The sequence below is a fragment of the Sinocyclocheilus rhinocerous genome, unplaced genomic scaffold (assembly GCF_001515625.1).
Source record: "Sinocyclocheilus rhinocerous isolate Xijiao unplaced genomic scaffold, SAMN03320098_v1.1 scaffold166, whole genome shotgun sequence".
NCBI lineage: Eukaryota > Metazoa > Chordata > Actinopteri > Cypriniformes > Cyprinidae > Sinocyclocheilus > Sinocyclocheilus rhinocerous.
Window position 1 is genome coordinate 150,072 of NW_015633186.1, and position 12,875 is coordinate 162,946.

The 12,875-nt window shown below is 39.5% G+C and overlaps 1 protein-coding gene and 1 long non-coding RNA gene across 4 annotated transcripts in view; one reads left to right on the forward strand and one right to left on the reverse strand.

Moving 5' to 3' along the window:
• Positions 1–12,378, forward strand: part of LOC107743629 (sodium-dependent serotonin transporter-like) — a 15,417-nt gene extending 3,039 nt beyond the window's left edge. For 2 of the 3 annotated variants that reach the window (XM_016556963.1, XM_016556964.1), the window contains exons 2-14: positions 3,228–3,814; positions 4,441–4,575; positions 4,893–5,115; positions 5,754–5,892; positions 5,984–6,118; positions 6,283–6,386; positions 6,957–7,084; positions 7,289–7,401; positions 9,803–9,934; positions 10,101–10,200; positions 10,746–10,846; positions 11,259–11,426; positions 11,959–12,378. In XM_016556963.1, coding sequence (XP_016412449.1) covers positions 3,436–3,814; positions 4,441–4,575; positions 4,893–5,115; positions 5,754–5,892; positions 5,984–6,118; positions 6,283–6,386; positions 6,957–7,084; positions 7,289–7,401; positions 9,803–9,934; positions 10,101–10,200; positions 10,746–10,846; positions 11,259–11,426; positions 11,959–12,042 — 1,941 coding nt within the window. In that variant the 5' untranslated portion in view covers positions 3,228–3,435 and the 3' untranslated portion in view covers positions 12,043–12,378. Of the gene's footprint in view, positions 1–1,161; positions 1,261–3,227; positions 3,815–4,440; positions 4,576–4,892; positions 5,116–5,753; positions 5,893–5,983; positions 6,119–6,282; positions 6,387–6,956; positions 7,085–7,288; positions 7,402–9,802; positions 9,935–10,100; positions 10,201–10,745; positions 10,847–11,258; positions 11,427–11,958 lie in introns of those variants that run through there. The other variant, XM_016556962.1, reaches the window with a different exon arrangement.
• On the reverse strand, positions 5,794–9,775 carry LOC107743630 (uncharacterized). The gene is made up of 3 exons (XR_001640419.1): positions 9,700–9,775; positions 6,014–6,089; positions 5,794–5,864 (listed from the first exon to the last, which is right to left on the reverse strand). It is a non-coding gene; the product is annotated as an uncharacterized LOC107743630 (long non-coding RNA).
• Positions 12,379–12,875: the final 497 nt, after the last annotated feature.

Sequence of the window (12,875 nt, forward strand, 5' to 3'; positions counted from 1 at the left end):
TATACATATATATATATATATATATATATATATATATACACAGTCGTGGTCAAAATTATTGGCACCCTTGGTGAATATGATCAAAGAAGGCTGTGAAAATAAATCTGCATTGTTAATCATTTTGATCTTTTATTTTAAAAAATTCACATAAATCTAACCTTTCATTGGAGAATAAGAATTTAAAATTGGGGGAAATATCATTATGCCATAAATGTTTTTCTCTAATACACATTGGACACACACAATTAATGGCACCCTTTTATTCAATGCTTTTTGAAACCTCCATTTGGCATAATAACAGCTCTGAGTTTTCTCCTATAATGCCTGATGAGGTTAGAGAGCACCTGACAAGAGATCAGAGACAATTCCTTCATCCAGAATCTCTCCAGACCCTTCAGATTCCCAGCTATTTTCACAGCCTTCTTTGATCATATTTACCAAGAAAGGGTGACATTCTGACCACGACTGTGTGTATATATATATATATATATATATACACACACACAGAGAGAGAGAGAGAGAGAGAGAGCGAGAGAGAGTATATATACAGTATATGTGTGTGTGTGTGTGTGTGTGAGAGAGAGAGAGAGAGAGAGAGAATTGGACTGGATAATTAAGGATATGTAACAAGTGTTTAAAGTAGAAACCCATTCAATACATGTTTGGAATTTTGTGTTTTTTATAATTTTGATGAGTTTAACATTAATTTTGATGAGTTTAACATTAATCGTAAATGTGTAATAAAAATTATTGATATTAAAGAGTCATAGGTATGTCCAACCTTTTGACTAGCATGTCTATGAGGATATTAGTGATTCTTTTAAACTAATAGGCAGTTTCTCTTAAACCTGATGTCAATTTAAGATCCTATGGGTAAGTCGAATATCTTAGTGAGATTTTGCGAATGTAGGTCAGGCCTCCTTTGACACAAATAAATAGTATGTGGATGTGCTTTAAACGAGGGCTTGCACTCTCCATTCATGCCTCTTGTGGTATCCATGAACAGATGTTTGGTAGCAGGGGTCATAATTATACCATTGAGCTTAATTCTAAGTGACTAGATGTGAAGTGCCTTAGGGTGACTACCACAAAGCAAGTTAAAGACTCTTTGGTAAAAGAAAAATTAGAGGAAGACTGAGTAAGAGAGAGAAAGAGAGCGAGCAGGGGTGAAGGGGGTGTGTCTTGAGCACCAGGCTCCCAGGGACGGTGTTGGTCACCACCCTAACACAGACCCCCACAGAACTGCTCAACCGCAGCACGGTAGGGTTGCACTGTGCATGGTGTTTGTGGCTCCGTGTGTGATAATGAAGCGAGTTTGGGTTGCAAGTCTTTGCTTGTGTGTGTCTGTATGTGCCTGCATGTGTAATAGGAGGCATTTTGATGTTTCTATGTATGCCATTGAGTCTTTGTCAATGGTTTTATTTTGTTAAAGTTGTACTTTAACAGATATTTTCAGTTCATTAAAATGTAGAAGTCTAGTTCTGCTGTAGTGGAGGTTTTTGAGAACCCTGAAGAACTCTGGCAGCTCATTTTAATGGGTCTAATAATGCTATAATGGGACTGGAAGTGTTTTATCTCAATATCTATTGGTTATAAAACTGTTCGTATTAACTTTATTTCATTTGGCATTTATGTGTATATCAGATGTGTAATAATGAAGATAGTGGAGTAATAGATAAACACATTTGGCATGAGATCCTGGTCACCGAACAAACTCTTAACATAACACAGCTGCACTGATCTTGACCTCGCTATTATCTGTGATTATGAACAAAAATTCAGCCGAGGTGTCCGAGATGCTCAGTATTAGGAGAGTTGATTTAGTGTGTGTGAAAGAGAGAAGATTTGTGGGTTGATTTAGTGTGTGCAAAGAAAAACGGACAGAAAGGAGAAAGAGATAGGGCTGTAAATAATAAAAATCAGGCAGTTTGCCAATCAGATAATCTTTGTCCAGAAAAACATCTTAGATAAAACTTGTAACTTCTTGTGACACTTGGATGAGAAGGATATGTGGTGGCAGACATTTACAAATGATTGATAATATGGCATGATAATTTAACTTATGCTTGTCCTTATTTTTTAATTGAACTTTTTCAATCATTCCACATAAAATGTGCCTGTGCGTAATTTTTGAGTCATGTTTGAAGAATCAACTTTTACAAACAAATTAATTGTATTGATAAGTTGCCATGCTGGATATGTGCAAACATTTTAACATTTCACTTTTTGCCTGATTTTAATAGTGCGGAACGCTTTCCACCTTCTCTACAGCCATCATAAAATCATTAATAGTTTTTTACTTGTTATAAATGTGTTTTAAAGGAACAAATGATTCACTTTGAATAAATAATAAACATTTTTGGCGGAAATAAATCCCCCGATGGAAACTAAATGAAATGCGTTAGTTGTTATAGTATGAGGAAAAGGCAAGCAGGGAAAAAATTAGTATTCCCCTCTCAATTATTTCTGACATTATTATGATCATTAAGTTGTGATGAATAGTAGTTGCTTAATATCTTCTCACCCACCTGGATCACTGCCCATCAATTTCAACTAGTAATTACAAACAGCTTTCACAGAATGCTATAGGCGGAAAGTAAGGCTGTTGCTGGAAGCAACTTACCCTCCAGCTAATTTTGAATGCTGAAGTACACTTTAAAACACAGTATAATAAATTATTGGTAATGTTTAACAGTGTATTGATCAATCAACAAGTGTTAAACTTGTTTGAGCCTTCATTTCTGTCCTGAAATAAAAATAAAATAGTTGCACAGTCTTTCATGTCTTACATGTGTTTGTTTAACATGTCGTAATATTTGGAATTACTTAACTCTCACTGTTAAATGTAAGTGTACCATAAATGTATATAAGATCTGTTTAAATTAGGGAAAAGGCTGTGCTAAGTGTATGTTTTGTAATCTAATGCATCTGTGTGTAACATCGGGTACAGTCTCTTATTGTAAGTTAAGTAACAACAGTGTCAAGGAAAATGAGATTAAATAACTGCCTTGGCAGCTCCCGAAGGCTTAATGTTGCTGTGGCATGTACAGAGTTCACTTAGTGTTTTACAGCTTTAACCCCATGTTGTAAGGGCATATTTAATCAAAATCAAAACCAGATATCTTTCAAAACAACATGGTTTTTCTCATGGTATGAGAATGACAGGGGTAAATCCATGCTAAATTCCCTCCAGCGCCATCTGAAATTCCCCTCTCTTTGTTCTGCAGCTGGGCCTGAGCGGTGTTTCCCTGTTTTCCTACCTGAGCTTGTTAAAACGCACAGGTTAAGGCCCGGTCACACTCTCCTTGCTCTCTCCATCCCAGCCCGCTCCGTTCCAAACCCGGCCCTTCTTCTCCAGGCTCTCTATCCCCTCATGGGAGCGATATCAGCCAGTGCAAGAGGACCACCGTCTCAACCCTAACAGCAGTCCTCACCATGGAGATGAAACAACCAGAGATGATGAATCGAGAGGATGGGGGAGAGCATGAGAAGGAACAGGAGTCACAAGAAAACGGAAGGCTTGTTGCGGACAGCGTTGCGGAGAAGGGTCAGAAATCCTGCTCCGGACCTGGGCAGGTCTCCAACGGTTATCCCAGCACATCCCCACAAAGTCCCAGGGATGGTGCGGGTGCTGGGACGGACAGGGACAGCACCCCTGGGGCATTCAGGACTCTGGTGGTCCAGCAGACCAGCTTGGATCCACCTAGGGAGACCTGGAGCAAAAAGATGGACTTCTTGCTGTCGGTGATCGGGTATGCAGTGGACCTGGGAAATGTGTGGCGTTTTCCCTACATCTGCTACCAAAACGGAGGGGGTAAGGTCAAACGTGGGGGGCAAAAGTGATACTAAAGCTGCAGGCAACTCTGAGACAGATAAGTGTGATGCACTTAAACAAATATTGTGTAGCATCCCATTAAAAGAAAGATTTCCGTCTTTGAGACAAGATCAGCTAGGTGATATTTGCTTAAAAAGAACTAATAGACAATGGGGAATTCTGCTGTTGTCTCCTCTCTTTGTGCGATCCAGTTCGCCTCGTCAGTACAAACAGGCTTTAGTCTCCTTTCATTGAATTTCAAGTAATAAAATCTTTGTAATTTCCTGTTTCACCATGCAAAGGGAGTGCATGAGAGATAGAGCGGCCAGGGAGACACTCGCCGCAACCAACACCATTAATTGTGGCTCTCATGGGTGGGACTTGCTCATGTTGTTTAATAATCTGGCTCGCTGCTGCTCAATCAATAGCTATCTAGCATTCCTGTCAAAAGCTCACGTATAAAGCTTTAATCAGGAACCCGGGGGTTTGTCTGAACAGGAACTTTTTGTGTATGTTTAGCGTCTTTTCTGTAAGTACAATAGCGCTTTCAGGATGTGTTAAGACCAATTCAATGGAACCGTGAAGTTCAATTGCGCTTCCTGTCTAAATCCTTGTGTTTAAATTAGGTGCCTTTCTTCTGCCGTACCTGCTGATGGCTGTGTTTGGTGGCGTGCCGCTGTTTTACATGGAACTGGCTTTGGGCCAGTTTCACCGCAGCGGGTGTATCTCCATCTGGAAACACATCTGTCCCATCTTCAAGGGTAAGACTGGTCTGCTTCACAAAGCTCAGACTTCTGAGACCAAGAACCCGGGTTAAGGGTCAGAGAGATAACGACAGACTGACATGTGCTGTGCTGATAGTACACTCTCCCTTGACCTTCCTCTAAACTTCTTACCGATTCCGCTCTCTCTTTGTTGATAACCAAGACTCTGTTATGGAAATTGTCACATTTACCTGGTAAAATGCCAGTTGCTTAAGAAACTTGATTTTATGTAAATGAAACTTTGTCCTAAATGTCACCCACTGTCCCAAAGTGGAAGGTGCTAGAAACATTTGCATGATCATGTTCTTTTGCAGGTATAGGCTTTGCCATCTGCATCATTGCACTCTACATTGCCTTCTACTACAATACCATAATGGCCTGGGCTCTCTACTACCTCCTGTCCTCCTTTCGTGCCACGCTGCCCTGGACCACCTGCACCAACCAGTGGAACACTCCCAACTGCACCCACTACCTGTCCACCGATTTGAATGTCTCCTGGACCAACTACTCCATCTCTCCGGCTGAAGAGTTCTATATGTAAGTGCATGTAAGTGCGTGTAAGTGCAAGTCCAGGTTAAAAAGGATAGAGCTAAGAACATTGCCTTCACTAGGCTTCTAGAACTATCGAGATTTAGAGAGAATGCGTTACTCTCTCTCAAAGATGCAGGGGGACTGGGTCTGTGTATCCGCTGCTTTAGGAGAGATTTAGAGGCTTCATTTAGTTGATTGCTCCCACTTTTTATTTGTGCTGCCGGGATTTCCTGTTTTCTATATAAATGTTGCTCATTGTCCTTATCTAACTGTCCTGCATTCATCAGTCCTTTCCTACTCCCTAAGCTTTTTTGGTCACACTTTATTTTAAGGTCCAATTCTCGCTATCAACAAACTATTAACTATGACTTTTACCTCAAACTCCTAATTTGCTGCTTATTAGTTAGTAAGGTAGTTGTTAAGTTTAGGTATTGGGTAGGATTAGGAATGTAGAATATGGTCATGTGGAATATGTGGTACTAATAAACAGCCAATATGTTAATAATGGGCATGGTGATAATTTGTCCCTATACTAAAGTGTTACCTTTTTTTACTATTCTGTGACACCTTTATCTCCCAGTAGTAGCTTCAGGCCTTTATGTTTGTTTTTATAAATTGTCAACCAACTTCTCTCATGTCCTTAGACGGCAGGTCTTGCAGGTTCATCTGTCCCCTGGTCTTCATCAGTTGGGCTGGGTGAGTTGGCAACTAGCCCTCTGTCTGTTGTTCATCTTCACTGTTGTGTACTTCAGCATCTGGAAAGGGGTCAAGACCTCCGGCAAGGTAAGATATGCAGGAAACCTCAAAGAAAAAGGACTGCCAACTTTGAGTTAAAACTGATTATCAGCAGCTTCTTCATCACTCTCTCTGGCAGGTAGTGTGGGTGACGGCTACCTTTCCGTACCTGGTGCTGCTGATCCTGTTGATAAGAGGGGCCACCCTGCCAGGAGCATGGAGAGGAGTGGTCTTCTACCTGAAACCTGATTGGAGCAAACTTTTAACCACTACAGTGAGTGGCAACTAAATCAACCATTCTGAATCCTAAGATATTGCACAATCCATGTTGGTTGCTGTCCCTTTTCCCCTATAACACATATTTCCTGCCATCTGTCAGGTATGATATGGATGAATGAAAATCTTTACAGACAAATCACTCCATCTGTGTTTTTTCAGGTTTGGCTTGATGCAGCTGCGCAGATCTTCTTCTCTCTGGGTCCAGGCTTTGGTGTTCTCCTGGCCTTTGCCAGCTACAATCCCTTTCATAACAACTGCTACAAGTACACCTGGCTCACATTTATACTGCTGTCATTTTCTATTATCTGCACTAAGGTTCTGTTATCACAAACTTGAGCTTAAAATGTGAACTTTAGTCACAGTTTATTCCCTGCATCTTTTTGCATGCGTTTCTATGCAGGTTTGACGTTGGCCTAATCCTAAGTATCACACTTTGGCACATAACTCTTCCAGCATTGTTCAGGCCATAGCAAAAATGATACCATGAATCATTAGATTTGTTGAGGAAAGGAGTGCTATTACTTCTCTAAGCAACCTTATTTATGATAAAAACAAGTGTGAAAAAAAATTATCTCAACTTATCTGAGAACCAGAATATGATAGAGACTTGGAAGTGGACTCTGTTGACTTGGTGCTGTAAGAAACCAGGAACCTTTCTTAAAACCATAGCAATGCCTGAAATCACCCACAACACTTGTCGCAATCGCCAGCTTTCTAAAAATCTAGTTTTTATTTTCTATTATCCCTTTTCTCTGTCGCTCCCTGTTTAAGCTATTTATCTTTTTACCATTTTTCTTTTTGCTCAAATCTTTATATCTCTCTTTGAATTGCAGAGATGCATTGGTCACAAGCTCAGTGAACTGTTTGACCAGTTTCCTGTCAGGCTTTGTGATCTTCACTGTGCTGGGCTACATGGCAGAGATGCGCCAACAACGTGTGGAGACTGTAGCTAAAGATGCTGGTAAGCACCTCATTTCATTTCTACCTAATTTCTTTATTCTTGCTTTATGGCACCATTTCCATTCAATTAAGTACCAATTAAAGAATTTTGAATATCAGTTAATATCAATTGCAAATCATTGCATTGAAACTACAATGTGATATGGCTGTTTACACTAAAATGCCATTTTATTTACCTGTCCTGATTGGATGCATGTGTTCTAAGGTCCCAGTCTGCTTTTCATCATCTATGCTGAGGCTATTGCCAATATGCCGGCTGCTACGTTCTTCGCCATCATATTCTTCCTCATGATAATTATGCTGGGGCTGGATAGCACGGTCAGTCTTTCTTGCTTTCTTGAAATACTAACCAATCAATTCTCTCTTAATGAATTAGATTTTTCCTTCTGTTTACTCAGCTTATTGTTTCTGAATTTAGTAAAATGTATTGTCTACAGTGTTTCATTACATTAGGTCTTCAGCGTGCATAGTTAACCCATTCCTGTCCCTATGCTGACCACACACACAATCAACCCTAGTAAAAACGTATACATTTAAAATACATTTATTTCATACTAAGCATAGTTCAAATCTATTAACATATTTATTGACACATTGCTCGGGACTTACTGATATACAAATTTGAACTCAACTTTATTTGGAGTACTACTTGTGCACAATACATACTACTTAATATTAAGCCTAATATGTGTTCTAATGTCACTATTTATGATTGCGTGATCTTTGAATAATATTGTCTTTAAATGCAAGACCTAAAAAGTGTACCTAAAGTATACTTGCAGTAGTTGTACTTTAGCACAATCAAATAGTATATCTTTAGTGGGACTTCAGCACTACTTCCGCACAATTAAAATGCATTCATTACAAAATTAATTGTTCCAGTTTAGCAGACTTTAAGTATACCAAAAGTACAATTGCAGGGTATTTTTATGAAGTACATAAATATGTAAATGTATTTGTAGTATACTAGCATGAAATAAATGTATTTCAAATACATTTTAGTTAGGGCTGCACGATATTGGAAAAAACTCACATTGCGATATTTTGTTTTTCTGCTATATATATGAAAAAAAAAATCACCACATGACTTCAATAGTTTATTTGGGGGAAAAAATAATCAATGATTGGGGTGATTTTATGCTGAGTAAATCAGCATAGGAAATAAACAAATTACAAGCATAGATAAATATAAATATTTTTCAGGTAAGTATAACAGGTACAGAAATTGAATAATCAAATGTAAAATAACACTGCATAGTCTTCACTGTATAAATTAAATCTAATAAATCTGTGTTAAAGCTACAAAAGTGATTTTTCTTTGTGTTTTGTTGTTTGATTAACATTCATAACACAGAAAGCCTCAGGAACATTAAACTGCTGTAAACCAATATACTGTTACACATACATTTTCTTTCTCAATCGTTTCCCTTCACCTAAGCCATAAGCAACTGCGTTTACAAGGATACTTGCAGAGCACAGTATTTCAGGCACAAATAGACGCAGAAGTGAACAGAATTCAGTGTTCACGTGCATCTGTCTCTCACCATGTCTTCACCGGACGCTAGCGGCGCGGAAAAAGACACTGAACCCATTATAATCAGTGATGCTGTTTACACGTTTACTCTTTATGATGTACTGACGCAAAGTTCAAATGATTGGCAACGGTCGCTTTGTCGCGTCCTGTGTAGACAGACTTTGAGGCCGTTCACATGTCGCGCCTAAAAACGCGTGGGAAAACGCCAGTCCTGCCGCTTTCTCCTTTCCACAGCGCTGGGGAGCTTGCCTTTAGTAGTGTTGGGTCGTTCTTGAACAATTCGTTCGTTTTGAACGAATCTTTAATGTGACTCGGGAAGAACGAGTCGTTTCGGGGAGTGATTCGTTCAGTCGCGCATGCGCAACATCCTATAGGTTCTGTACTGGAATTAGTCAAGTAGTTCACCTGGTTCGAGTCTTCGGGTTTTTCCGAGTCGTTCGTTCATCACGTGACAGCCCCATAAGTGTATTGTTTGTAGTGTGATCAACGTTTGCGTAAGTAGTAGACATATTAGGGAAGTAACACGTAACATTTTAATTATATTTTGTTAAAATGAACGAAATGACTCGAAAAAAGATTCGTTCATTTTGCTGAACGAGACTCAAAGGTCCGAGTCGGTAAAATGATCCGAACTTCCCATCACTAGCCTTTAGTGGTGTCTGCTGTTGCTAAGCGACCGTGAACTGCGCTCTCCGCGACGACGCGGAAGTTTCAACAAAGGATTAATGGATTTCCAGCACTGAAAATCGCGTGCGGTAGCTCTGCTACTAAATGTATTTAAAATGGGTATCTCTGTACAGCTGTCGCAACCGGTGTAGACACCGTGTCTGTGTGTGAGCAAAGAAAACGACCAGTCGCCTATACTAAACATCGCACATCCTGCGAGGTGACTAGCGCGGATACGCATATCGCGATATCGATGCTGAAGCGATATATCGTGCAGCCCTAATTTTAGTATATTTATTTTTTACTAGGGAAGTCATGTCAGGAATAGCTTAATTCAGTCTGCTAATGATATAACTCCATATGTAGTCTATTTCTGTTTGATTATAATGTCAAAATCCACTGAGTGCTGTATTTACCTTAAGGAGCATTATTTGAATTAATTCCTGTACAAGTTCAATGGGTCCTTGACCTACTTTTCTATCATCCCATGCCTCTCTTGTGTGTGTTTGCACACTACAGTTTGCAGGTCTGGAAGGGGTAATTACAGCCATGTTGGATGAGTTCCCCCACCTGTTGGCCAGGAGGAGAGAATGGTTTGTGCTCGGCCTTGTGTGTGTCTGTTATTTGGGCGCCCTCTCCACTCTTACCTACGTAAGTCTAACAGCACAGCTAACAAAAATTTTGTTTTGCTTTGGGGGATTTTCCTTCAGTTCTAATAGGCTTTAAATACTGTCCGGAATTTTACCAAAATAACATGCCATTTTCCAAAGTGTGCACATTAATTATTCCTTTTAATACTGAAGCAATGTGTTTGTAGGGAGGTGCGTTTGTTGTTAAACTATTTGAGGAGTATGCCACAGGCCCTGCTGTTATCACCGTGGTCTTCCTCGAGGTCATTGCTGTTTCCTGGTTCTATGGTATGTATTGGATTGCAGCTTAAGCATTCAAAATATAACTTTAATCAGTTTTGACTGTGCTGCTGGTCTGAATCCATGCTGGTTTGATGAAGCAAACAAACTCCTACGTAGTTTCTTAATGAGTTGTCTAGACAAGATAGACCCTTAGAGGCTTTTGGGCTGGAACCAGAAAATGTATGCTTTCGATATGTCAATTTTTGTTCCTCAACTCCCACAAAACTTCAAAATAAAAATTCTAAACATTACTGCTGAACTTCCTAGCATTTATATTTCTTTATTTTGGACTGTGCACCCTTTAGCCTAATTCCCGAGAGTCTATGAAAATGTAATTTTTAGTCACTACTGCAGGGAGAGAAGTCATAATGTCGAACTATAAAACTGTTTAGCTACTTCTGTCACTTTATACTCTGCTGTTGTCCATCTGTTCTTTCTTATTCAACTACCGTCTATAAGTCCCAAGATTTTATCATGTACCTCAATAGTTTTGTAATCCGATATGCTGCTTCAGGCGATGTGCACTAAGTCTGTTTGCAAAATGCGTGCAGGGACGACACGTTTCTGCAACGACGTGCAGCTGATGCTTGGCTTTGCTCCTGGTGTGTTTTGGAGGGTCTGCTGGGTAGCCATCTGTCCCTGCTTCCTATTGGTCAGTCTATTACATTACATTTATGCATTTGGCGACATACCAAAACAACAATGCATTCAAAGTATGTTTTATCAGTTCATGCATTCCCTTCATACCCATGATTTGATATACTATGCTGTCTGAGTTACAGAAACCCAGTCCAGAAAGCGCATTTACATGCAAATACTGTACACTGAAAGGGACAATTGGCCCAAAAATGAAAATTCTGTCATCATTTTCTCATGTATGACTTTCTTTTGAGGAACAGGTTTGGAACAACATGAGGTTGAGTAAATGATGACAGCATTTTCATTTTGGGCTGAACTATCCCTTTAACCTCTCATTTATGACGTTTGTTATCTGTTGCCAGATCTCAGCATGTCAGAAATGCAAATACAGTTTTGTTATTTTTCTCATTGTTTCATGTCTGTAGTTCATTATTGGGAGTTTCCTGGCATTCCCTCCCGAGGTGAGGCTGTTTGACTACCTGTACCCTTTCTGGACCACAGTTCTCGGCTACTGTATTGGAGTCTCCTCCTTCATCTGTGTGCCTTCTTACATGGTCTACCATCTAGTCACCACCAAAGGGACCTTCAAACAGGTGAGCCTAGACAGATGAAAACATCAAAACACATACATTACTGTATCTTGTCAGGTCTAATAAGTGAGCCAGATATAATAACGACACCTAAACACATTACAGCAGCACAAACGCAATTATGCTGCAACGTATCAGCTTGATAACGTTGTACATTTTCTCTGTTTGAGACGTGAAGATAGACATCAAAGGGCGTCAAGGCACATGGCTGTCAGTCACTGTATACATCCATGAGTGTGTGTGCTTTAGTCACAGGATGTGTGTTTGGCAGATGATGAAAAATGACACAAGGTTAACCTTTGTTGATTCTGTGATGTAACTACCAGTGCCTTTGGCATGTCAGGTTTGGGGTGAGTAATTATGTGCCTCATAGAGGAGAGTTTTAGCCCACAGCTGTTGCAAGAGTTGCAACATATCACTGTTGTTTAATCTCCAAGATATTTCTTTGTAGTTGAGCTGTTCGACTTACTGTAACACCCTCCTGTAGCTTAAATGTTTTCACAGTTTTCACCACTCTCACTGCTTACCCCTGTAGCGTCTGCTAAAGAGCATTACCCCTGAGGCTCCGGGGTCCAGCGGCCCTCAGAGAGACACAATTGTCATCACCAACGCCGTGTGACACATTTCCTCTTGTGCTGGACATGTAGCACAAACGCAGGGGACCCGTGTCTCCTGTAAGGGCCTCGGCTGACCTCCCTTCACACCTCACCCCAGAGGAGTCTGCTACCTGTATTGTGTGACGGTGAGGCCAGGCCTCCGAATACAGCCATTGTTTTATTCTTATACTAGCCATCCATGTGTGACCACTGTCAGCGCTCATATGAACTACTGACTGCCGTAGCAAGTTCTTGAGTTTGTGTTTTGTCCTTCCGTTGTTAATTTTAGATCTCCATAAACAGTTTATATATATATGGCTCGTGTACACTAATGTTGAAAAGTTTGGGGTCAGTAAGATTTTTTTTTTTTTTGAAAGAAATTACTACTTTTAGTCAGCAAGGATACATTAACTAATCAAAGGTGACAGTAAAAATCTTTACATTGTTACAAAAGATTATTTCATATAAATGCTGTTCTTTTGAACCTTCTATTGATCAAAGAATCCTGAAAAATAATGTTTTCAACATTGATAATAAGAAATGTTTCTTAAGCAGCAAATCAGCATATCAGATTGATATCTGAATCTCACCAACCCCAAACGTATATCTGTTTAGTGAAGTTTGGGATAAGAACAGGAATGGACGCACAAGTGGTTAATTTTACTTTATGAAAATCTAAAATTTATATAGATTGCTTTTCTACAATATTTCTTTTTCCTTAAATAGTAACTAAATACATAAAGATTGTTATATTGTGGTTTTGTGACCAATTTCAGGTATATTTTTCATTTATTCATTTATATAAGGCCAAAAATTATTTTGTTTCTTTATTGTCATTATAGAAATGTGTAAGTAT